General features: G+C 37.8%; 1 protein-coding gene across 1 annotated transcript in view; it reads left to right on the top strand.

Annotated features, from left to right (window-relative positions):
• XIRP2 (xin actin binding repeat containing 2) overlaps positions 1-17,313 on the top strand; it is a 41,111-nt gene extending 23,798 nt beyond the window's left edge. The window contains exons 4-9 of the mRNA XM_009462079.2: positions 923-1,066; positions 7,089-7,196; positions 7,519-7,591; positions 8,266-8,396; positions 14,683-14,816; positions 15,723-17,313. Of these exons, the coding sequence (XP_009460354.2) occupies positions 923-1,066; positions 7,089-7,196; positions 7,519-7,591; positions 8,266-8,396; positions 14,683-14,816; positions 15,723-17,313 (2,181 nt within the window). The remainder of the gene's footprint in view (positions 1-922; positions 1,067-7,088; positions 7,197-7,518; positions 7,592-8,265; positions 8,397-14,682; positions 14,817-15,722) is intronic.
• The last annotated feature ends 7,242 nt before the right edge of the window (positions 17,314-24,555 follow it).

Below are 24,555 nucleotides of genomic sequence, written 5' to 3'. Positions count from 1 at the left end.
CTGTTAGTAAAGAAAGATCATCTCACAAAGGCCTGCTTGAAGCTCTCTGTGTGATTTTCAACAATACCTATCGAAAAAATACAGAGAGGGCCAGGTGGCAACTCTGAATGCAACAGAACTCAGGATAGACAAGTAGAAGAGGGAACAGCAGAGAAGGATTGTTCTGGAAAGTGATTGATACTGACAATCAAGTAGATGGGACCTACTCCTTTTGGTGCTAAAGATTCAGGCCAAACATGCACATTTTTCAAATACACATTGGCCTTTAGTTCTCCAAATCACAATGTATGGCTCCTGTGCAGTGGCCTATGAACTTGCCAGAAACAGTATTTATAATTGTCTGAGTCATTCTTGCAAAGACAGAGTATTACATGGCTGAAAGTACATGGCTGAACCGCTGAGTCCTCAGACACTAGTTTAGCCAGAGATGAATATGCAGCTACACCAGCAGGATCTATTTCACACAAGTGAATTTAGCAACTAGTGTTAAATAAATTCTAGATTGCAAAATTCCAAAAGAACTTAATAATTTGCAGGCCCTAATTTTTGGTTGACAAGTAAAAGTCCTAAAATGGGCCAATGAGATTCAACAGTTAATGTTAACAGTATGTGTATGTTTTGTATTTTGATAACAACACCTGAAAAATAACTGTCTTATTACTGTATCTATTCTGAATGCTAATGTTAATTCATGTGTACTGTTAAAACAAGTAGGGTTTACAGATTATGTCAGTGGAAGTTGCCTATAAGAGGCTACAGACATAACCAACTGTCTCCAAATTTTCTATTTGAAATTTATAAGCACTACAGCATACTGTTATTAACTACTTTTAAAAAAGTCAGCTCGTAGAAGACATTTTAGAAGACGTATTTATACATTCTTAGTGCAAATGGAATAACTGGCCTTATTTTATCACTCTAGACTTCAGAGAAAACCAAGTTCTGTACTGTGCCTGGTGGCCTGGCAGCAGTGAGGAAACAATTTGAGAAAGTGCAGATGACCTCTTCACAAAAGACCTTTGCTCAGTACCAGCACCAGCACCAACACCAGCACAAATCTGTACAGGTAACAATAGCACTTTTAATACTAACAAATGAGGTATGCCCTGGTAGATAGCTAGAGGAAAAAATATGATTGTTTGCTTTACTGAAGAGTTTTCATTATGACTAAGACGTTTCCCTAATGTTCATACTCATAGAATTTTCTCTTTGAGGTATACTACAGGAATCATTTATATTTTTTATGCAGACAGACACTCAATATAGGCAATACTAGACTTACAGCAAATAGATGAGTAAAGCAGATTACTACCATAGCAGTATTTTATACTGAACCTTGTCTATGAGACTGTAATTCATTATCAAGTAACATGGTGATATTTTGCATATATTGCACTTGACGTGATGTTAAGCCATTCTCTTTCAAAAGGAGTTCCCTGCTTCCATTGAATTAAATCTAATCAAACCCCTAAACAGATCAAAAATTGCACAGAAGAACCCAGATGCTACATAAAAGTAGAACAAAGCAGCAGCTAAGTGTTGTTTTAGATAAAAGGTCTTTACATTTTAGTACTTCATTAGCATATAGCATGAAAAATTGTTGTAGGAGATAATGATTTTGGACTATGTAAAATCCCCTATAATAAAACACATTGCACAATCTGTCCTGTGCACTCTGAAAAACAGTAACAGCACAGTAAATTGCTTCACCATCCTGCACTTCTTGGAGAGATTTTTAAGCAATATTGCTCTCCAATTTTGTAGAACAGGACACATCAACATTCTGCCATAGGTTCATTTTCATGTTAAATAAGTATCATCGTATCTACCAGTCATCTCTCATTTCTTACACATTAATACCAATATCAACAATTTGCAGAGACAACAAGCAAAACTCCAGTTTGTAGGGGAGAAGACACAGTTTGTTGCAGATGTATTAAAGCATTTTTAACTAAGCAGAAAAATCCCACAGTTGGACATAATCATACTGTAGCATAATCCTTGCTAATAGGAAGTGTTATGCACATACTTTTCCGATGACATGGTGCAACCTAGCCGCCATTTATCTGGATGAAGAAATGCAGAACTATGTACAGAAATTATGTTACTTTTTCTCTTTTACTCAAACCAAATAATTTCATTTCTGTGATACGAAGATGCATTTTCCTTGGTCTAATAGTGACATCTAATTCTCCACAAAGCCACTATGATGGTTCCACTTCTTCAACAAAGATGTGACCTCTAAGCATACTTATCCATGTACTTGTCCTCTGTGGCTAGTTGAGGAGGCTCTCTCAAATCATCAGCCGAAATAGTCACGTTCACAGGAAATAAAATCACTCAGACTGTATGGAACAATCTTTAAATTTAGGTTAAATAACTTACTGCAAGACCATAAAATCCCATTTCTATCTAACGTAACTGCACTCTCATGGAAAATGGGATTATACACTTAGGTAGTTGAAAGATTATTCAAGGTCACTGAATCAATCCTGGGGCAAAACAGAGAAATCATGTAGTTTGAAGACAGATCTCCAGATCTGGATAAATTCAAACTATTAGTCCAAGTTAAATAAGGAAGTAATTAATTTTTTAAACAGTAATCAAAATAGCTGAACATTTTACTACATATTATTCAATTACTGCATAAGGAGTGCATGGCTTTTCATTCAAAATATTGGCATCAAATATGCAAATAATAACTATTTATCTTTCTGTTTTTCTTAGGCAGCAGCCATCACTCATAGTTCTCTCCATTGTAAGGGAGATCAGTTCCTTGTGAAAGGTGCCATATTACCAGCAGAATGCATTAAACTCTTCTCCAGAATGGCTAGCAGCAATTAAAACTGATCACAGATTTGCTATGTGCTCACAAACTCAACCAGAGTTTGTTTAGAAAGCTGGTCTTTAATTTGGCCACTGGCATTATAAGCACCTTTTAATTGTCAGCCACCAAGCTGAGAAAAGGTCATGAGCTTCAGTGTTATTGTTCTGCAAATGCCGGCCTGGAGTGGTTGCTACACCAGCTCAGCTAGCTAGCTGCTCAGACAAAGTCTCACTATCCAGTGCCAGACACAAGCTGTTTCTGGCAAGTGAGCTGAACCTCCTACATAGGAAGGATGAGTGGGATATATTTGAAGTATCTGATATTCACTCAACCACATGGTATCGTGTGTCAGGAATGACACAAGTATAGCTACACCTCCTTCATTGAGGGTCATTCCAGACAAATTTTCTAAGATTGATAGTGTAGTAATTGCTAATTTTCTAGCAGCTGCAGAGTATAAGACTGAATAATAGGACAGTGTTAGTGAATGGTGAAAACCTTACATTTTTATGAAAATCTCCCATATAGTGCCCAAAACACCCTAAGTATATACATACAACCAAGCAAGGCTGACAAATCACAGAGATGAAGTGCCGATAAGTGAAGTTCTTATAAGAAATTTCTGCAAGACTCTCACAGTACTGATGCACAGATGATACTATGATAAGAACATAAATAGGTAAAAAAGCATAGCTTTGAGGAAGAAATGAAGATCCATACCACGTAAATCATCACTCAGTCATTCTATTGTTACTAATTTTGTAACTGGAGCTTTAGGCTCACAGTTTACTTCCACTGCTGCCTAAAGGGAACTGCAAGTTTGTACATACCAATCATTTAGAACAGTAAGTTCTAAATATGCTAATACATAAATGATATTATATTAGCCAACTTCCCACAGAGCTTATATGATGACCATAATGTACAGTTCAACTAAAAGCAATCTGCTTCAAATGTGAGACAGTAAAAGGCTTTCTTGCGCTTGGACAAGCTTTTGGGCCATCTGATCCCCTTGAACAATACATACATACATAATTGTATACATGTTTTATGTACATATGCACATAACATAGCATACATATTCTGAGCCTCAAAGCAATTTTATTTTTGAAAGGGAAAGTATGTTTTGTCTGTTGTCAGAACAGAAGGAAACTGCAGAAATGTCAACACAAAAAAGCAAACCTTGGTCTAAAATACACAGAACAGTTACTGAAAATTCAAATCTTGGCACATTTTGCAATAAGAATTCTATCTAAATTATTGCAGTGCAGAGGCACTAAAATTGATGTATGGGCCACTAAAATATAAAATGCATATAGCAATTACAGTTCTCTTCAGTAACAGAATCTGAATGCCTACATAAAAATGCACTCCTTTAACAAAACATACACAGACTTATTCTCACATTTACATCTTTATTTTTAAATACTATTGTTTTAGGTTAGAATGACTTATTATCCAGAGACACATCAGGACACTATAGCCCTCTGTATTAAGTACCATACAGATATCCATGGGAAGGCCAGCAGCCCCCATAAAGGGTGACTTGAAACAAACGGAACAGAATGGAAGGCAATGGAAGTCTGAAATAAAAATAAAATGACCATAAGAAACCATTCATGACCTAGCAGCATGCCAACAATCATCCAGCTGACAGTGTTTTCTGAAGCTCACTCATGATACGGCATAGAATAAACAAAAAGTAATTGAAAGGTGATTCTTGGGCCACGGGAAAAGCAACCGTAATAGCTGTCTTTTCACTCCTGCCACCAAAAATGACTTTGAGTTCTCTGTCTGTCCTCCTCCCCTGCACAGCTGGAGGGGAGCTGTTCCCTCCTGACACCGTAATACCGGATCTGGTTGATTGAATAACTTTGCTTGATTTAATAACGCACAGTACGTCAGGAATTGTGTGTTCCACAGAAACAAATAAAGGGATCAAGTTCCCACAAGCATAACGCTTAACTAGTATTAAATCTAGATCATGATCTTTAGCCACAGTCCTGCATTGAAGGCACGACTTACCCTGCTTAATAAGATAAGAGCAACCTTATCCCATGCAGACCATCAAATAATTCTACAAAATATTCTCCAAAATCTATGGGGTCTACAAAACATGCCACAGAGTCTAATCGGGTAGAATAAATTAATCCTTCCTACAAGATAGCCTATCCTATATCCAACAGTTGGCCATTACAGAGGAGGGATGAAATCACAGGTCTTCCTGCTCTCCACTTGTTTGGAATAATAAACAAGCGGCATTTTACCCTCTGTCACTGGAATTTCAATTAGGCGTCTTGACAGACACACAAAACATGAGAACCTCCAAGTCCCTCTTCCTCCCTGCCTGCCCAGAGCAAGGCCATGTAATTATATTGTCAAAATCTGGCCCATAATGTTTAAGCTGCATTTCAGACAGCCATAGCTGTCGCATTAAACGATTATAATCTTTTGCAATATGGCAACTACTTCATAAGCAGTACCAAAGTTACAGCAATAAAGCAGTAGTGACATTCAGATTAGATTTGCTTCCTGACTACATTAAGCCTAATTATATTCCTTTTTAATACCCCACACCATTCAAAGGACACATAATGACTATCATGAACATATTTTGTGTCTCATGAATGAGCTTTTCCAGTAATGAGAGCTTGACTTACATATCTAAAACATGCACATTAGAACAGAAAAGAATATCTTAAATGAAAAAAGCATATATATGCATAAATATATTGAAGAGCACATCCATATAAAATGAAAAGGCATATTATACATACACCTACACGCAGTCATTAAACAGAGCATAGATGGAAAAATTTGCACTTCATTTTCTTTGAACTGCCTGTTTTCAACTTGGTATGGGGTTAGCTCTACATCTCCTCATGTTGTGTGGCTCTCTCACCACTGTTACACATACAGAATTTGGGAGCGTAAACCATGCTCTGACTTGCTCTCCTCAAGCCTCACCTCACTTTGACAGTTCAAACTTTGTGGTAGATAGGATTAATTTTGACACTGGTAATGCACTACAGCATTTACTGGGCCAGTAATCAGAAAATTTATTCCACCTTTTCTTCATATGATTTTAATTCATCTTAGAGTTGAAACGGATGATTTGGCAGCACAGAGGTGGAAGAGAATTCCTGAAGCCCGCGAAGGGGATGCACATTGTTTCTCTGCCATAGAACCTATGAGCCCTTACTTACAGCTCTCTGTTGCACTAGATGTATAGCAGCAATCTCAGAAACACAGTGCTGCCTCCATTCACATTCATGTTACATTGAACACTTGGGAAGCTCTTGCTGGAGGGACCAGAAGCTCCTTTCATTTGAAAGCTTATTATCAGTAGAAACTAACAGGCAAGCTTCCTTCTCACAAAGGAAAAAGAAAATGTTATTTGACATGAGTGAAATCATTTGCTAGATGTCTCTGTGTGCATGCTAGTGTGCAAGAGCACAGAACTGGTATCTTAATAATATCAATCCTTAGGATTTATTTCTTCTAATCACTAAATCTCAAAGTACTCCATGGACACAGGTAACGTGATGTAACATAGGTTCTGTGACAGGCTTTAAATATGAAAACAAATCACTGCCAGAATCTGGAGTCGAACTAAACAGATAACCTCAGAAATTAGTTTATACGGACATCTCGGACAGCGCTTTAAACTCTCAACGATATGCTCTGTTTATTACACTGCAGTTGTCAAGACTTGTAGATACAATGCTAGCCTGTATATTTTATAGGGTCTTCTGGTTAGCCTATAGCTCACATTTTTCACAACTGCAATTCAGCATGATTTTTGCATTGGAAGAGCTGTATAAACCATATGCAGGAAGTCAGCATCCCTTATATAGACATATTATTATACTTCCTTTTACAAAGTTGCATTAGCCTCAGCCCACTGACAGGTAACAAGTTGATGGCACAGCACATAAAGCCAGAACCAGTCTTCCTAGTCACCTTCATCCCCTTCCAATCTAATTATACATTGTACATATTCATGCAGCTTTCCATATCTGCTGGTCAAAATCTGGCTGCAGTAACAGAAATGACTTGACATCTTCTGTGTTATAAAAACACCTGTTCCAATTTTTATGGCAACAAATATCAATCATAACAACAACGGTACTCTGCTGTAAAATGACTGTTCTAGTTACACCACTTACATTAGAATTTATTTGTGAAAGCCCTTCATAGGAAAAAAAAAATCCAATTTACTATTAGCTGTTAACATGTGATTATTTTTATTTGTCTTTAGGAAACATCAAGCAGCAGTCAGCACACAGTACCAAGCAGCACCAGGGAAGCTGAGTGCAATGAAATGACCTCCAAAGAAAGTCAAATGGAAGCCTCTCAAACACAAGAGGTAACTATATCAAGTAATAATTATATCATTTGACAATTATACTGATGCTGATACATATCTTCTTTGCTTCTTCCTCCTTTACCACTTCGTACAGCAAGATCTGGATGTTCTGCTGATAGCCTCCCTCATTAGACAGTGCTTAATAATTTTTTAAAGGTGTTTTATTAAGTGTTTTTAATTTATTATTGTTTTAACATGGTAATTAATTAGGTTTCCATTCATATTTTTCTTTGATGTAACATTTTAAATACAGTTGCAAAAGTATGGAAAATTCTTACATATTGCACTAAATCCTATAGTAAAGTGAAGGTTTTGTGCACAGGTTTCTCATCGCGAGCAAGTTACTCATGAGATAAAAATGGCTTCTGCATTCATTCAGCACACTGATGAAACAGGTAAGAAGTGGCATGAGAATAAAGGCTCACAAATGAGCAATGGCAAATGTCTATTCACACAAATGCACTGCTCTTAGCATACAAACATGAAAATACACATCACTCCGAATTCTCAGCAAAGCACATTCATTGACTTCAATGGGACTTAAGAAATGAGTTTAGAATTTGGTATGGAGAGATGGCTTTTGCATAAGGAGGTGGTTTTAAATATGCGCTCAATTGCTTAAAAGAACTGGGGACTTGAAGAATTGTCTGAAAACACAGGCAAACACAAGCCCATGTATATATAAAACTGTGGATGAGAAAGGTTCAATTTAGGACTGAACTGAACAGCCCTGCAGAATATAACCGCAGTGTTAAGACACTGCTGTTGCTGCAGTTTAGTCCTGGTATTGGAATTCACACACTACATTCTCCCACAGACCCCAGTCAACCTTTAGCCCTACCACAGCACTCAGGTATGGCAAAATAGTAGGTGAGAGCATGTCCCTCAACAACTATTCTGTCATTCTCTCTATGGATTTCTGTTCACAATCAAGTGACTCTCCAGACTTCTGCAAGGCTAAGTGCAATTTTTCTAATGTAATAATGTTTTATAATTCACTGATAAAGTCAATTTCATAAAATGCAGGTTGGAGGAAAAATTATCTTTTTTATTCTTCTTCCCATTGCAGTAATCAATGCAGCTCAGAACGAACACCCAAAGACTGTAACAGAGATTTTAAAACAGCAGATTGAAAGGACAGCTCAGGAAAAGGCTGTTCACTCTGACAGAGAGACTGCAACACCTGCAAAAGAAGTGAAGGTCTGTGCTTTTAATAAGAGGGATCTTTATGCAAATTAGAAGTGGTGAAGTTAAGGTATTGGTCCGTTATGCAGTCCGAATTTCTATTTTGACTAATTGTAATTAAAAATGAAAGTGGTGGGAATATATGGACTTTAGGAATTAAGTGCACATAATGTAACATCAAGTACATTAGAAGGCTCAATGAGTGCTTACAGTATGTGACAAACACAATTAAAAGTAGACCTTTATAAAAACTTCTCCATTCCTGTCCTCCTCTGCTGAATACAGTCTCCTCTTTCCTTGTTTTGAATCTGTAAATATGTATAATTTCTGTCACCACAGATTCTCAGAAGCATAGAAAATGTCACTTTCAGAAGAAATGAAAATGAGCATAAGCCACAGCATAACGTTACATTATGCTTATAATGCAAAGTCTGCATTTGTTGCAGCAAAAAATCCAAGACCGCTCAATCATCATTTTGTGTTTTGTATGAATTCCACATTTCTTTTCACATATAATTCTATGGTGCAAATAGCACAGCTCTTAGTTCAAAAGATTGGTTTTATGCATTCTGAGCAATAGCTGATGGATTGTGTCTTTCCAGATCTTATTATAATCCCATTGCTTGGATCCTTGCAGAACTAGCTTTTGTGAAGAATAGAAAAATTGTTTTCTATGTTACTATACTTTAAAAAAAAAAAACAACCACTTTTGTTCCTTAAAGATAGAAAATACGTATCAGGAAATTACATTGCCTTCAACAGTTAGTTGCTACTACTTCAGCAAGCAGACTGCAGGAAACTTCTACACCAAGGTAAAAACAGGACGGAACTGCTACTTTTGCAATGATTTCCTCTAGATCCCATGAATATGGAAGAACAGAAAAGTTCTCCACTACTTATGCAAAAGCTCCATTGGAAATGACAGCAACTTCCCAGGCCACTGAATTGTCCAGCTCTCCAACAAAGCCCACTGTCTCCATAGATCTGTACCCAAAGCAAACCAATTTATGTGAACTAAGATGTTTATACAAACATTTCCACCCACAATTAAGAAAACACTTAGAGAAACATTACGTGAATGAGACTTCTAATATTTTATCTGGTGACTCAGCCTTTTGTTCTAATTAAAGATGACCCTCCAGACCCAGACAGACCTAGAAGCTTTGTAGACCAGGAAACCATTGCAGGTGGAAATGTGAAATACACAGCCTGGATGTTTCAGACCCAGCCTCTTGATGCACTGCCTGCACATGCTCCAGGCTCTGCAGGAACTATGGACAAGGCTCTTGCGCTAGTTAGAGCAGGTGTTCACGCAGTCACGTGGATGTTTGAAATGCAGCCATTGGACTCTAAGAATAAAATTTATCACGATGAGGAACAAACAACAGATGAAACTCACATCTGAGAAGTTTCTAGTGGTGCTGTAAAGACTGAGGCACATGCTGGAAGCACAAAACCTGGATAAACTTGGGCAGCTCTATCCAGTGGATGTCCTTAACTTGTTGCAGCTGCGGTCTAAGCTGGAAGAGCTTAAAGGAATTGTGAAAAGAAGCATAAAGCATTTTGAACCTCAGCCATTGCCTGTTACCAGAGACAACTTTGGTCAAAGACTGGAGAACGAAGCTGTCCATAAAGACGACACTGAAAAGAGGCACATCAGAATAGCACACTGGATGTTTGAAATGCAGCCTTTACCTGTGACCAACAAAGACCTGGTGGAAATTAAAGTGGTACATGGAATCTCAGTGGAGGAAAACATGAGTGGTGCTGTGCGCACGGCAAAACAGCTGAAACACAGCCTTGGCACACAGAGAATTCAGAGGAATTCAGTCCAGCTGAAACGTCATCACAAAAATCAAACAAACAAGATCAAAGTCCCACACAAGATGCAGCAGCCACAGCAAAGCACACTTTCTGATTCTGAATTTGATCATGATGGTAAGCAAGTAGTACAAAAATACGATGTAGGAATTCAAATAGATCTTCATAAAGACCAGGAGGCCGAGAAGCTGCAAACACAGGAACTGTTGTGAAAGCCTCTAGCTACTATCTCTTCCACCATTATGAGGATTAATGCTACGAGGGCTATCCTGAAGAATTATATAGAGCAAAATAAAAATAAAAATAGATACTAAAACAAAAATAGATATTAAAATTAAAATAGCATTACTGTTGTATTTGAGAAACATTAACATGCTAGAAAATGTGCACAGAATGCACCTGGCTTCTCATGCTTAGAATTAATGCAACATTTTCTTAATTGAGGTAAAATGTTTCCTGTATAAAACAGCTCTAGAGATAAAATAATGGTCATGTTTTGTGCACATCTGTTTTAAGTTTATTAAAGCACAAGATGTGACTTAAGACAAAGTGAACTACATTTCAGTGGGTTTCCTGTTTGAGTAAAATTACTGAAACGGTTTACAAATTAACATGCAATTTTAAAAATTTTTCTGCTGTTTCCTGCTGGGTGATTTTACCTGTTGATACACCCCTAGTCTGAATTAAGGCAGCAAATCCATTTACCTAATGTCAGAATCCAGGTTTCACATCACTAAGAAGTGGAGCCACTCATGTCCCTCAAAAAGCTGAGCTTGTTATTTGTTTCATACTGAAGTAAACTTTTAAAATATATGAAGTATATATACATGAATATTCATCTATGAATATGAAGTAAACATTGAAAATAAAACATGCCTTTATTCTCATGGTGCATGTGTTACTTAAAAATTATAATAAAATAGTATTTAGATTGCAAAGTTATGCATTTGAAACTTAGAAAATATTACATAGGCTACTGCATGATGGACATCAATGTTCTCCTTTTGTGCATCTATTTTGGGCACTGAATATGGATGGGATCCTGTAGGAAAACCAGATGTTACCATAGCTTTAGCCATTTGAAATACATGAACAGAATGCTGATGCTTGAACAGCAATGAAAATGGCAGAACAAAGCTAAACGCTCCTTTACCGGCATAACTCCTAAACAGAAAGCTCTGCTTTGGGTTTCCAAACTCTGTGCACACAGAAGAGAAGGGTGCTACCTCTGTTCATGCTAGAAGCAGAATTAAACATGAGTAGCTTGTGACCCTGTAAAATGAGGCACAGTCTGGCAGCTGTCCAACAAAATACTTGATGTGGTGGGTTGGCCCTGGCTGGCAGCAAAGCCCACACCCAGTCACCTGCTCCGTCGCTTGCTTGCTCCCCCACGGTGGGATGGGAGAAAGAATCAGAAGAGCAAAAATCAAGAAAACCTGTGGGTGGAGATAGAGCCAGTTTAACAGGTGAAGCAAAGCTGGGGCGTGAGCAGAGCAAAATTAAGGAAGTGATTCACTACTTCCCATCATCAGGCAGATATGTAGCCGTTTCCTGGAAAGCAAGGCCTCAACATGCACAACGGTTACTTGGGAAGACAAACGCCATAGCTCGGAATGTCGCCTCTTCCTCCTCCTTTCCCTCACCTTTTATTGCTGAGCACGATGTCATATGGTACGGAATATCCCTCTGGTCAGTTGGGGTCAGCTCTCTTGGTTGTGTCCTCTCTCAACTTCTTGTGCATCCCCAGCCTACTCGCTTGGGGCGGGGAGGAGGCTCACAGTAGGAGGAAGAAAAGGCCTCGATGCTGTGCAAGCACTGTGCAGCAATAGCTAAAACATTGGTGTGTTATCAACAATTTAGCCACAAATCCAAAACAGCACCGTATGAACTGCTATGAAGAAAATTAACTGCATCCCAGACAGACTCAGTATACTTAAGCGTGTTAAAAGTGAGTAGAAATACCCAGTACCAGTAGAATACTGAATTCTCTATATGATCAAGCCTCTGAATTTTGTTTTGGATCTCTTCTATCTGGTAAATATTGATGATCTCAAACAGTAGACCGGCCCTTCCCCCACTGATTTTGTAGGACCGTTCAAGTGTGGTGGGTTGACCTGCCAGACCCCCACCCAGCCACTCTCTCATTCCCCCTCCTCAACAAGACAAGGAGAGAAAATAGGATGAAAAAGCTCATGGGACAAAATAAGGACAGGGAGATCACTTACCAATTACTTCTACAGCCAAACTAGACTTGACGTGGGGAAAATTAATTTATTGCCAATTAAAATAGATTTAGATGGTGAGAAACAAAGACAAACACTAAAACACCTCCCCTCCTGCTCCCTTTTTCCCAGGCTCAATTTTACTTCTTCACTCCTGACTCTTCTACCTCCTCCCCCTGCCCCCAGCAGCACAGAGGGGATAGGGAATGGGCGGCTGGGGTCAGTCCGTACCAGTTCCTCTTTGCTGCTCCTTCCTCCTCACACTTTTCCCTTGATCCACTGTGGGCTCTCCACAGGCCATAGTTCCTTCTGAGAATACCCACTTGCTCCAGTGTGGTGTCCTCCACAGGCTGCAGGGAAATACCTGCTCCCCTGGTCTCCCTGACAGGCTGCAGGGGAATCTCTGCTGCGGCGCCTCTTCCCCTCCTTCTTCCCTGACCATGGTGTTCACAGGGTTGTTTCTCACACTTTTTTCCCTCAGTCCTTGCTGCACATGCAGCATTTTGCCCCTTCTTGAATTTGCCTTTCCCAGAGACGCCGCCAGCATGGCTGAGGGGCTCAGCTGTGCCCTGTGGTGGGTCCGCTGGCGCCAGCTAGAACTGGCTGCATCCAGCACGGGGCAGCCCGGGCCTCTCCTCACAGAGGCCGCCCCTGCAGCGCCCCAGCTACGAAAACCTTGCCACTGACACCCAATACATGATTAATTTTCATGAAGATGACTATTAGCTCCACTATTCAGTCCTGGAAGTTGCCTTGGGATAAACTTCCCTTAAATTCCCTCTTTCTCTTTGTTTTTCTCTTCTTGACTGTTGCCTCCTGAGGCACAACACTATCAACTATCCAACTAAATGAAGTATAACCTTCCAGTGACACAGTTTTCCAGGAGACCTGTCACCTTTCTTCACCCCTGCCAATTACCTTATCCCTTTCCGTGTCACAAAACTTGTGCCCTTCCTCTCCCATTCAGAATACTTTTGTACCTAAGAATATTAAGCTGAGTCCTTATGTTTGGCTCACGCCGCCAGCCACAAGCAGTCAGTGCCCAGCGAGGTGGGAGGCATAGCCGAACACTGCGCTCCACACCTGCGTCAGTCTGTTCGGAGAATAAGTTGAGGCTACGTTTGAGGCTTTCTATTTCATGACCAACAATTCTTTGGGGGATTTCTTTTTTGTTTTTACTGGTGGTTTATTCTTATTGCAAGTTCTACATTAGTTTGAAGATACTGAATTTCTCTTTCAACATTTTTCAACAGCTCTCATTATGGGCACTAGAGATACGTGGCAACTGAAGCTCTAGTTATAAAATCTACATCACTTCCTGTCTTGATTTGTGAATTGCTATAAAATCAATACCAGCAGGCAAACCAAAACCAGACAGAATGCTGGAAGGGGCCAAATCTTCTGCTGTCAAGGGGCATTACTGTTGTCAATGGAGATATTTTTATACAAGCAATTATTTGGTCCACCCTATTTGTATTTGTCTGCTAGTATGCTTTCAATAGAAATTCAGAAATCAAGACAGAAGAGCAGCATACATTTTTCCAAGCCCAACAGATTGCCCATTATTTCCTTCTGCCGCTTACTGGTATGAAATAAACTAGAGAACTAGTTTCCTTTATAATTAATTATACTTCATAAAAGAAAGGATTTGCTATAGTTAGCTAATATAATTGTAGCTAACTCAGTCTTAAAAATTAACTGAAGAAAGTATCAGGTCTGAAAATGAAAATTGTAAAAATCACAATTATGTCCCTAGCATATCTGGACCATATGAGCGTACAATCTGCAGGTTACCACAGAAATGGAGCTCCTTGATGTGCTTTTGGCATGATTAAGTAAAACTTCCTCATCAGAATTTCAAATATCTGCCCCCTGTTTATTGATCTCTAAATCACATTGTAGATTCAAAGATTATATATACATTGTACTCGATTCCACTTATACTAGTAAACTATCTTATCTCTTTTCACAAAATAAATAGTTATTACAAATAAATGGGAAATATTGTACCTGGTGTAGTGAAGTGAATAGTCCTTTCAAATGGATGGATTTCTGAAAAGGGAAAGGTGAGTAGTTTTTCACTTTTGAAGTATTACTGTTAGCTGAACAAAAATGAAGCCTGAAAATTGACAGCTGAGATACCAGTTAACGGATAAAGAAAACTACAGTTTTAACAAAACATACAGACTGATACAGTTAAAAATAAATCATAGTATGTGGCTTAAACTAACTCGTAACTTTTTAATATGTGGTTCTAGAAACTGCAGATTCAGGAAAATGAAACGTGCAGATTCTGTCAACAGAGAGTTTACCCAATGGAATGCCTAGTTGCTGACAAGCAGAATTTTCATAAATCGTGTTTCCGATGTCACCACTGTGGCAGTCAATTAAGGTAAGAAGTAACTGCACATTCACTCATAGAACTCTGCATTTGAATATAAATACAGCTGTTGAAATTATTTTCAACTGGGCTATTCAGCCTGTAGGATGTTGGGTTGACAGGGAAATAACCTGGGTTCCCCTTTTCTTCTCTGCTACTGACATCTGCACTGTACTGTGGAACAAGTCCTTTAAATTCTCTAAAGAACTGCTTCATCCCAGTACCTTCCAAATTCTTCTGCATATTACTTCCTACTGACTGTTCCAGACCTTCAGGAGAGCTCATGAACAGGAAGCAGTAGACATAGAAACTTGGGTGGAATTTCATAGAATAGAATCATCATAGAATCGTTAAGGTTGGAAAAGACCCTTAAGATCATCGAGTCCAACCGTCAACCTATCACTGCCAAGTCCATCTATACCATGTCTTCAAGCACCGTATCTAATTTAAGACATCTGAACACAGACCAAATTTTCTCTTGCTTTTCCTCATTTTCTCCTTCCTTTTCCTCATTCCTCCTTCCTTTTTTTGTAGAAAAATAGAGGATTCGGTCTCTAATATGATGAAGAAAAAGGCCCCAACAACCGCAAAGTGCTGTGGAACATTCCTATTTGAAGCTTATGCTGTGCAACAACTGAATAAGTTTATGTTCTTTCTTAAATCACAAAGCATGACTCTTTTCCTTCATTTTGACTTTGAAATTGTACGGGAATTCGCAGTTAAAGGTTTTAGATACTTTTCTCTGTGTGTGTGTGTGTGGTCAGTATTAGCCAATACATTGAATTTGCTCTCTTTTTGCTCTTCCTTTCTTTATATATACTGTCATGTAGGGGTACTTGAAATACCAAGTGAAGTATAAAATTCACGGTAGATTTATGATATGTGAAAGTATAAAACAAATTTTCTTCCATTCGGCAGCTTGGGAAATTACGCATCTCTTCATGGAAAAATATATTGTAAACCCCATTTTAAGCAACTTTTCAAATCAAAAGGAAATTATGATGAAGGTTTTGGACACAAGCAGCATAAAGAACTATGGAATTCTAAAGATCAGCGTAGCTCAGTTGGCCATATTCATGCTGAAGGAACAAATCCCATCAATAGTATACCTGTTGATCCTAAACCAATTACAGAAATTGATCAAGACTTGTACTCAGGTACTGAAGGTATTCATCCTGATATTTTGGATAATAATCTGAAAAAATCCACAGAAAGAGGTAAATTAAAGATGACATGGCCGCCTTCAACAGATGATGCAACACCTAAGAAAACATTTTCTATTGAAGAAGTGGCTAAAGTAAATAAGCCAAAGTGGCCCCCAGAAGGTTTTGCTCAAGAAGGTTCTAGTTTACAGACAAATAAACCTCTGGGCAGTAAAAAGGATCCTCAGAAAAAAAATGCTGTGGGAGAGCAAAATAAAAATGACACTGCAAATGCACAACAAAATCAACACTCATCCTTTAGCTCTCTGTCTGAAAAAGAAGCTACAAATATCTGTAAAGCAAAGAAAAATGAAGCAGGCAACAAGGGAAACGATGAGGAAGATGGGAATGTGCAAGATAAGCTGAATAAAACAGGAGGATCACAGAATAGGGAGGAAAGCGGAAAGGATATTAATGAAGGTGATAATGTAATTCTGCATAGTGCTGGGAAGGAGCGAGAGAAAAAAAATAATGAAATGGATGATTCAGAAGTTGTACAGGTTACTAACATTGATGATGCAACAGCACAAAAGAATCACAAAGAATTCAGCTTGAATAGCAATAACAATAACAATTATGCCACTTTTTCACATCTAATCATTTGTAGCCAGGAAACAACTCTCTCAGCTATGTCTAAGCCAATGACAGCATTAAACCATGCAATTCGCACTGTATCGCAGCATGCCTTTGCAAAGCTGGAAAATCAGTCTGGAAATGAAGAAATATTTGAGATGTATGAATCTCACAAGAGCTATTCTAGTGATACTGTAACTGTTTCATGGGATGAACAGAACTCAGAAGATGCAGATGCTGTTACCTCTAATAGTCTTGCTCCATTTAATAAAGATGCCACTTGTCAGAAGTCTTGTACTAATAGTACATTAGTTTTAAAGAAGGCAACTAATACAACATTCCCTGTTGATACTGAGTTGGTATGCATGGGAGAAGAATCAAAATATGACAAAAATTTAAATACTATTTTATCTGACACTCTGAAAACATCTTTTCTCAAAAAAGACAACCTGGTTTTAGACTGTGGTCTAATAGACTCTGTAGACTTAACTAAAAAGTCCTGCAGCCCATATTCAAAAGAACATGGGAATTATGATACAGAACTGAGTGATATTAATGCCTGTCAAAAAAGTGAAATAATCAAAGTGTCTAAGAATGACATAAACACAACCTCAGATTTACTGGGCTCAAGATACACAGCTGTTCCATCATTCCAAGATGAGAAAGTTAAGTTCAAACAGCTCACTGTAGAAGAGCAAATTAAAAGAAATAGAATCTATGATGAAAATGAATAAAACAGCTAAGTGATCAGCTACATCTGTCACTCATTATAAAGTATGCCGTAAATAGGTATTTCTTCAGTCCAGTTATTTTATAGTCCTTCTTGAAGAATATAATATCCAGAGATTACACATGAAAATTTGTATTACATACTGTCAATTACTCAGACTTTATTGACTTAGTTTATATTTAAGGCAATGAACATGCACAAAATAGAATTTTTCCAGTCTGTAATTAAAACAACTTGTCTCTCTACATTCCTGAACGTTGCAAGAAATATTTTACTACATGACTGTCCCGCATAAACATAATTCAATTTTACTGTTTATCATTTGTAACAAATTAAGATATGAAGCACCTGGTGTGCACAAAACAAGAAAAAATATTTCCATAGGTTTTTTTCTTATGTATTGGTATTATTGTAACTGAGATGTTCCTCCATGACATATTATGTACATTTGTTGTGTTAGCTCATATTAGAAGATCTGGGTTTTGGTTGAGGTTTTTTGGTTGGTTAGTTTTGTTTTGGTTTGTTTTGTTTTTTTCAATATTATGCAGTACTTAATTTGAAATGGACTCATTATTGAATAGTAACCACAACTGGTTGGTGAATAGTACTGTTTTGCTATATTCCTAGAGCCATACTATGGCGTTATATTGCATGACAGGAAAAAACAGTGTCAATTTTAACACAGGATAAAAGCATACATCCTAGGCAGAACCGGAACATTTGGGAACACTGGGTAATTAAGACTAGTGGTTGTTTCAGTAACTAATTCAAAGTCATTTTAACTGAAGCAGCTCTCCAGTTTCATATTTAAACCTGTACAAACTTAGGCAGATTTAGCACTTTTTTTTCCTTAACATGTTTATGGATTAACATTTGCTCTCTTAACACTATTCCAGCTTGCATGAAACAGCAACATATCATTTAACTGTTGACAATGCATAATAAAAAAGCACTTTACAAAAAAGTATTTTGTGAACTTTTTTTAATATGAATTTATACATATGATTTTCCTTAAACAGTTTGTGAAGTTCTTCGTGTGATAATTACTTTAAACTAAAGTGTTTTTCAGAGAGAAAGGCAAGGATAATCAAAATAGTTTTCAAAATAATTTCTGAAGTATCTGACAGAGACAGGTGTTTCAAGAAATTTACAGAAAAGACACGTTGATGTTAAAACATTTAGGAAATTGTTGTGCAGAGTTCTAGAACAACATACCTGCTGCACTACAACTCATTGCCCAAAGCCATGGGATTGTGGGTAAGTGGGATATCCACACAGGACGACTCTTCTATGCCTACACAGAAACAACTACAAAGTATAGACACATGAGAAAAGCTCTACATAGTATTTCTTCCACAAGAATACAAGAGAGTGAAGCCTCCTCTTTATGCATCATGCTTCACTCCTCTGAAGTATTCTCATGAAATGCAGAAATGCAGAAAAGACCCCTTAAAATGAATGTTCCTAGAAGAATAATTAGCGTTCATGCAAGGCACTCAGATACCACTGTATTTGGTAACTTTGTTAAAAAGCATTAGCCTATAAGCCACTGTGAACATTTAAAAATTATTTTGGCAAGATCTCTCTTCTTCCTCCCCCTTCCCCCATTTGTTTGTAACCATGATAAATTGTTTTTAAAAACTCAAGAGTTTAGTAAATAGATCTAAATGACTTTGTTTGCTTTTTTGAGTAGATAACACAATTAAAAACAACAACAAAATTCCTGCTAAGGCAACAAAAAAAATCTCAGAAAATGCAAGCCTGAAGAAAATCAATGGAATTTGTCTAAAATATTACTGCTCTACATGGACTAAACTTCTAAATCTCCCCCATTCCCCAAAATTTCTTATTAGGTATAAGATAAGTTTTAACTGTATTAGAAAAGAGGGTGAAATAGTAGGTGTTTGTTTATGTGCACATACATAGATGTGATCATATACAAGTTAATAATTCAAGTGAAAAGCCAATATCGTTGCAACATTTGTACCTGAAGTACAGTCCTGTGCCAATTTTCATTCTCCTGCATATTCTGATATATTTAAACTTGTATCCTACAATTTAGAGGAGTGAGAGAGATCAGTTATCATAATAAAAACTCATTTACACCAAGAAATTAATGCCTCTGAAAATATCCTTACAAAATACAGACCTTTTTGCTTCCCCTAAACAAAATAAAAACACCACCAAAAATGAGTCACAGAAAAAGCGCGTTCTTTTTGGCCAGCTAGAGAGGACTGAAATAAAGGCTTTGATGAAACAGTAGAAAAAAGCAGGACTACAGGGAAATTTTTATTCCCAGAGGGAATTATATGTAAAGTCAACATACATAAATGACATACCATATGGGGCAAATCTCCTTGGATATGCCATGATGAGGATTCTGCTTCGCATGGGACAGAGACAGAAGTGCAGAGCCTTCCTCTAGTGGATTCATTAGCTTTGCACTCTCTTCTCCCAGTGGGTGGCCTTTTTTCTTCCTCCAGTAGTGAGGATGAATGCTAAGGAAAAATTAAATGGTACTGCATAATTATTTCTTTGAAACACAAGGCAGGTGTCCCATCATACTGTCTTGGAGTTCTTACACAAATCATGACACCCTGTAAACCTGTTCTAGAAAACTAATAGCCATGGGTAATAAAAAATTGCAAAAAAATGTAAATTATTTGAAAAAAAATTGAAGTAGGACAGTTCTTCAGAACTTCAGCCAAAAGCTTAGAGCAGGAGTAATCAGAGACAAGATAAGGCTGGAACTCACCAAGATATGTGTTTGTCTTACTCCCTTTTCCATAGAAGGCAAAAGAGATGGGGAGAGGGTGTATGTCTGAGTCACCCTAATGTATACATACATTACCACTACGGAAGTCACACTCTGGAAAGAATGCATATAGCAACTGAAAGTGAGATTGGGATAAAAGCTGTAGCTAGTAAGTAGCAACCGCACAGACTTTCTTTAAATGAAATGCTAAATGAATAGTAACTCCTTAGCTGCCAAAACGCCTCATGCATTTTGGGGAAACCATACGGATTTACGGCAGCCAAGGAGCTGGTCTTTATGGTTTTAAAAGAACTAGCATCCATTAGAGCTGCACTTTTGTGAGAAAAAGTTGTTATTCTAAGTGTAAATATCTTTAAGTTAACCTCTAGGCTTTCTAAGTTTTAGTACCCGAATTTAAATAACCGGTCATCAGTTTGTAAAAGTCCCGCTCTGTGAGGAGAGGCTTCATGGCTCCTGAGAGGAATCATGGTACCGAACCCCCCATTCTCTCAGTGGGATAACTTCTAGGTTTCACCCCCTAGCTCATGGACAGGATATTTAGCAATGCCCAGGAACGGGACCTTACGGTCATGGAGGGCAGAGCTGCTCCATTTCCAGCACAGCTGCAGCCAAGCACTGTTCAACAGCAAAACTGCACTGACAAGTAGAAGTGAAATGAAACTTCTCTGCATCATTATTTAGTACAGGAGACTTGCAGTCTGCGAAGTCTGTTTTCACTAGGTATTATTGGCTAGTGAAGATGTTCTACTGCTTTTAGAACACAGCAGGGTTCATGTATTCTTCTATACTCAAAAGCACCAATTAAAGAGATTAAAGAGCCTTATTTAATGTCTTGTTAAGGAGCTTCTGAATTGCTGGGCCAGCACTGGACTTTAGAGGACTTCTAAATTTGCAGTCCCTGTGTAACCTCATTAACATAATTGGCACGAAGACTTACTTAGAGCTACTTAAATTGTTTTTATAGATGCAGCATATCAGCTGATCCCTTTGGAGTCTTTGTAGAGTCAGGGGCATCCTCAAAAATACAGAGGGACCTAAATAACACTTTTACTATACTGCTGAAGTGGACTCCTAGGTGAAGGACTTCTGAAAGCAAATGCTTGATTACTGCAAAAAGTGTACTTACCTTGTCTGCCTTCTGCAGAGCATTTATCTCCTTCATACCTATTAATAGGCATGCCTACATTAGTATCTTAAAAGACATAGTACTCAGCATGTACATTATAAGCAAGCTAAGGATCTAACTTACTCTAACACAGAACATTTCTTGCAAAATCCCTCCCATAAATAATTATAGTTCAGGCCTTATTTTCAAAGTGCAGGATAATTATCAAAATTACTTACATAAGATTTGGGTCATTTCAGTCAAGTATACCTCCAACTGTTAGGTATAATTGCAAAAACATTAACTACCCTGGGTACACTCACAACAAACAGGAAAACAGGAAGTCAAAAAGAGACAGATTAAAACCTTTGTCTCTTTTCATGCTTTCATCCATTAAGAGGCACCTAAGTTAAATCCTTTGGGTGAACTTCACTGACTTTCACGAGCAGCATTTCACCTTGTATCTGGGTTACATTTGATGATTTTGACATGAAAAGCATTTTAAAATGTTTTAAAGACAGGAACTGTGTTAAAATGGGCTTAGGAACATAATCAGACTGACCTTACTTTTGGGCTTTCTAAAATATTAAATGACAATTTAACCATGAAAGATCTGAATTTTCAGTACAGTCCTTAAACAAAAAATAAGGCAGCTGTGTACTGCTTCAGGAAAAGAGGTGAAAAATTCAAATTCTTACCTCTCCATGGACCTATTTCCTATACCTTCCCCACCTCCCCTCTCTTAGGGTAGTATGATGAAGAGAGTAAGAGAGAATAAAGTCTTCACATGTATTATGAATGTGGTTTTCATTAACTGAGTACATTACAATTTTATTAAAAACAGACATGAAAAATCTACTACACATTTGCAGCAGGTGATTTTCAAAATCTCATAATCTAGTTACATAAAACGAAACCCTCCTAGAAAAAACTCAAAGGGACATCTACGTGATGACAGCTAATTTCAAAACCACTTACCTTTTGGCTCTCGAGACTGTAACCATCACTATCAGTATCCACTTAAAATTACTTTTAGACTGATGTAATGATATGTGTGACAGATGCTGACAAGGAATAATTGTCTATCGCAACAGGTACCTGTGAAAGAGACATTCCTTCCCCACAGAAACTGCATATTCCAAACTGAAAAGAAGGCTGTTTTTCCAGTCACAATTTTTATTGTAGAAAAAAATTCACCAAATACTTCATTTCATGATAAAGAAATTCACCTCTCAACAAAAAAGGAAGATGGCTTTTCAGTACAAAAGGTGAAATAGTTAAAAACTTGTGGGTGAATGGAGGTATAGCTGTACCATGAAGGGACAGAATGGTAAAGAAAGTACTTCAAAGTTCAAGTTTGGTAAATTAGATTATGTCATCTTAATTGTAATACCGGTGCACATATTGTAACAAAAAGAATAACTAATCTATAAGAAATAGTCCCTTACCACGTAGAATATGCTTCCAGTTTCTCTCTGTGATCACAGTTAAGAGCTCTACAGGATATTAGGTAAAAAGGAAAAAATAGAAAGCTATGTATTCAGCATGTATAGCTGGACTCGAAAAGTAATTTTGCAGTTCCAATCTTAAGAGGTTTTGTACAGCTTTTCATAAAGCAATATTAGAGTGGAAATAGCACGTACACAGTGTCAGGTACTGTTTAGAATCTCTTTTTCTTTACTGCCCCCTATAAGCTGCTGTTCTAATTTGTCGGGATGGTACTCTTGTATTGAAGACTACAGATTGAGTCTTGGTGGCTTTGACTGAGGAAACTATTTTGCCAAAGTTTGCAGTGGTTTTTATGTGCCTGGAGAGAAGGTAATGAAAAGTAACTTCAACAGGCTCTGGCAGCTATCCATGCTGACAACATGCCACAAAACAGAAACAGCATGGACTCGGCTTCTTGCGCCAGAATGTGAAGCCCAAACTGTTTCCTTCAAAACAAAGTATTATGACAACAACCAAGAATACCTTTATATGTTCCTGGAAGCATCATGATATGAACATTTGGCTAATAATATACGGCAAACTATATTTGAAAATATTGATGTTATAAAGCAACATACTGCAGAGTTCTCTAGTATCTTAATTTTTTTTTTTTTTGTTAAAGAAAGTATACGTGCACTATAGACAGCAAGACAGGAAAATGAGGAAAAAAATGAATAGGGATAATTTGCCTTATTTGTGAAAGCCTGTGTAAGAAAACTCAGCTCTATAAAATTCTGCCAAATAGCTTCCAGCAAATTCGGTGAGGCTGGGATTAGGTCTCCAGACATTTATGTTCTGTGATGACATTTCAACACTACTGCAGCACTCCAGAAAACAAACCATTTTCTTTAACCAGCTACAGATTTCATCGTCACCTCCAAGAGACAGAGATGACATAGCAATAACGAGTATTATGTTTCCGTGCTCTGGCTATTTCCATTTGATAAAGTAGATTATTATGGTCAAATGTTGTGGCGGGACGGTGAAAAGAGCCATGAAGACAATCTGTATTTGCCAGTCCTCTGCCAGCCCCAGAACTGAGGAGAAACATACATGTCTTTATACAGTCACTCTTCTGCACCAAGTTCTGCATGAAATTCATCCAAAGTGAAGGACTTAATCAACACCATCTCCCAAATACCTAAGATGATAAATAACGTAAGAATCAAAACAAATTCCTTAAGTGCTTATGGCCTCCCTGATCAAAACGTATTTTTTTAATTTCTATAGTAACCACTGCAAAGACTAACCTGTTAGTTTTTGTCCTCTTAGGGAAAACTTCCTGTGACAACTTCATGTCTGTCCAGTAAACTTCTTGTATCATACTAAGGAACAGCTGTTTCACTGGGGATGTTCAATGCCATCAAACTATCACTGTATCTTGACAAAGGGACACTCAGTAACATTGTATGCATTTGTTTGCAGCTTAAGTTCAGGTGCTCACATTGCCCCTGTTAAGACACTAACTGGTGTCAGTCTGGAACTGGCTCCATCTAGAAACCCAAAAACAGGAAGGCAGAAAATAGAATTAACCATGGGGAATTTCTTTGTTGACACTGACTAAGAATATTGTGCTTGTATGGTGTCCTGTCTAGAAAAGGCCTTCTGAACTGATAAACAACCTGCATGTGAATGGAAGAAACCTGCACTCAGTGCCAGAGTGGAATTAGCATGATCCTCTTCAGTAGTTTCAAATTAACGTTCATTGAGAACTTGCTAGGAACGCTTTTTTTTCAAATGAAGACTTGGCTACACAGAGAAGGTGGCTAATGGATGAAACTCTGCACCTCCTGTGCCTTTACTGAGTTTATTCCACTTGTATGTACATGTGTTACTATATTTACTAATATCTATTCTATTATGGATTCATTATTATG

This window comes from Nipponia nippon, unplaced genomic scaffold (genome assembly GCF_047370975.1).
Source record: "Nipponia nippon isolate SJK-2023a ecotype South Korea unplaced genomic scaffold, ASM4737097v1 scaffold_5, whole genome shotgun sequence".
Lineage (NCBI taxonomy): Eukaryota > Metazoa > Chordata > Aves > Pelecaniformes > Threskiornithidae > Nipponia > Nipponia nippon.
This window is presented reverse-complemented; position numbering and strand designations above follow the sequence as displayed.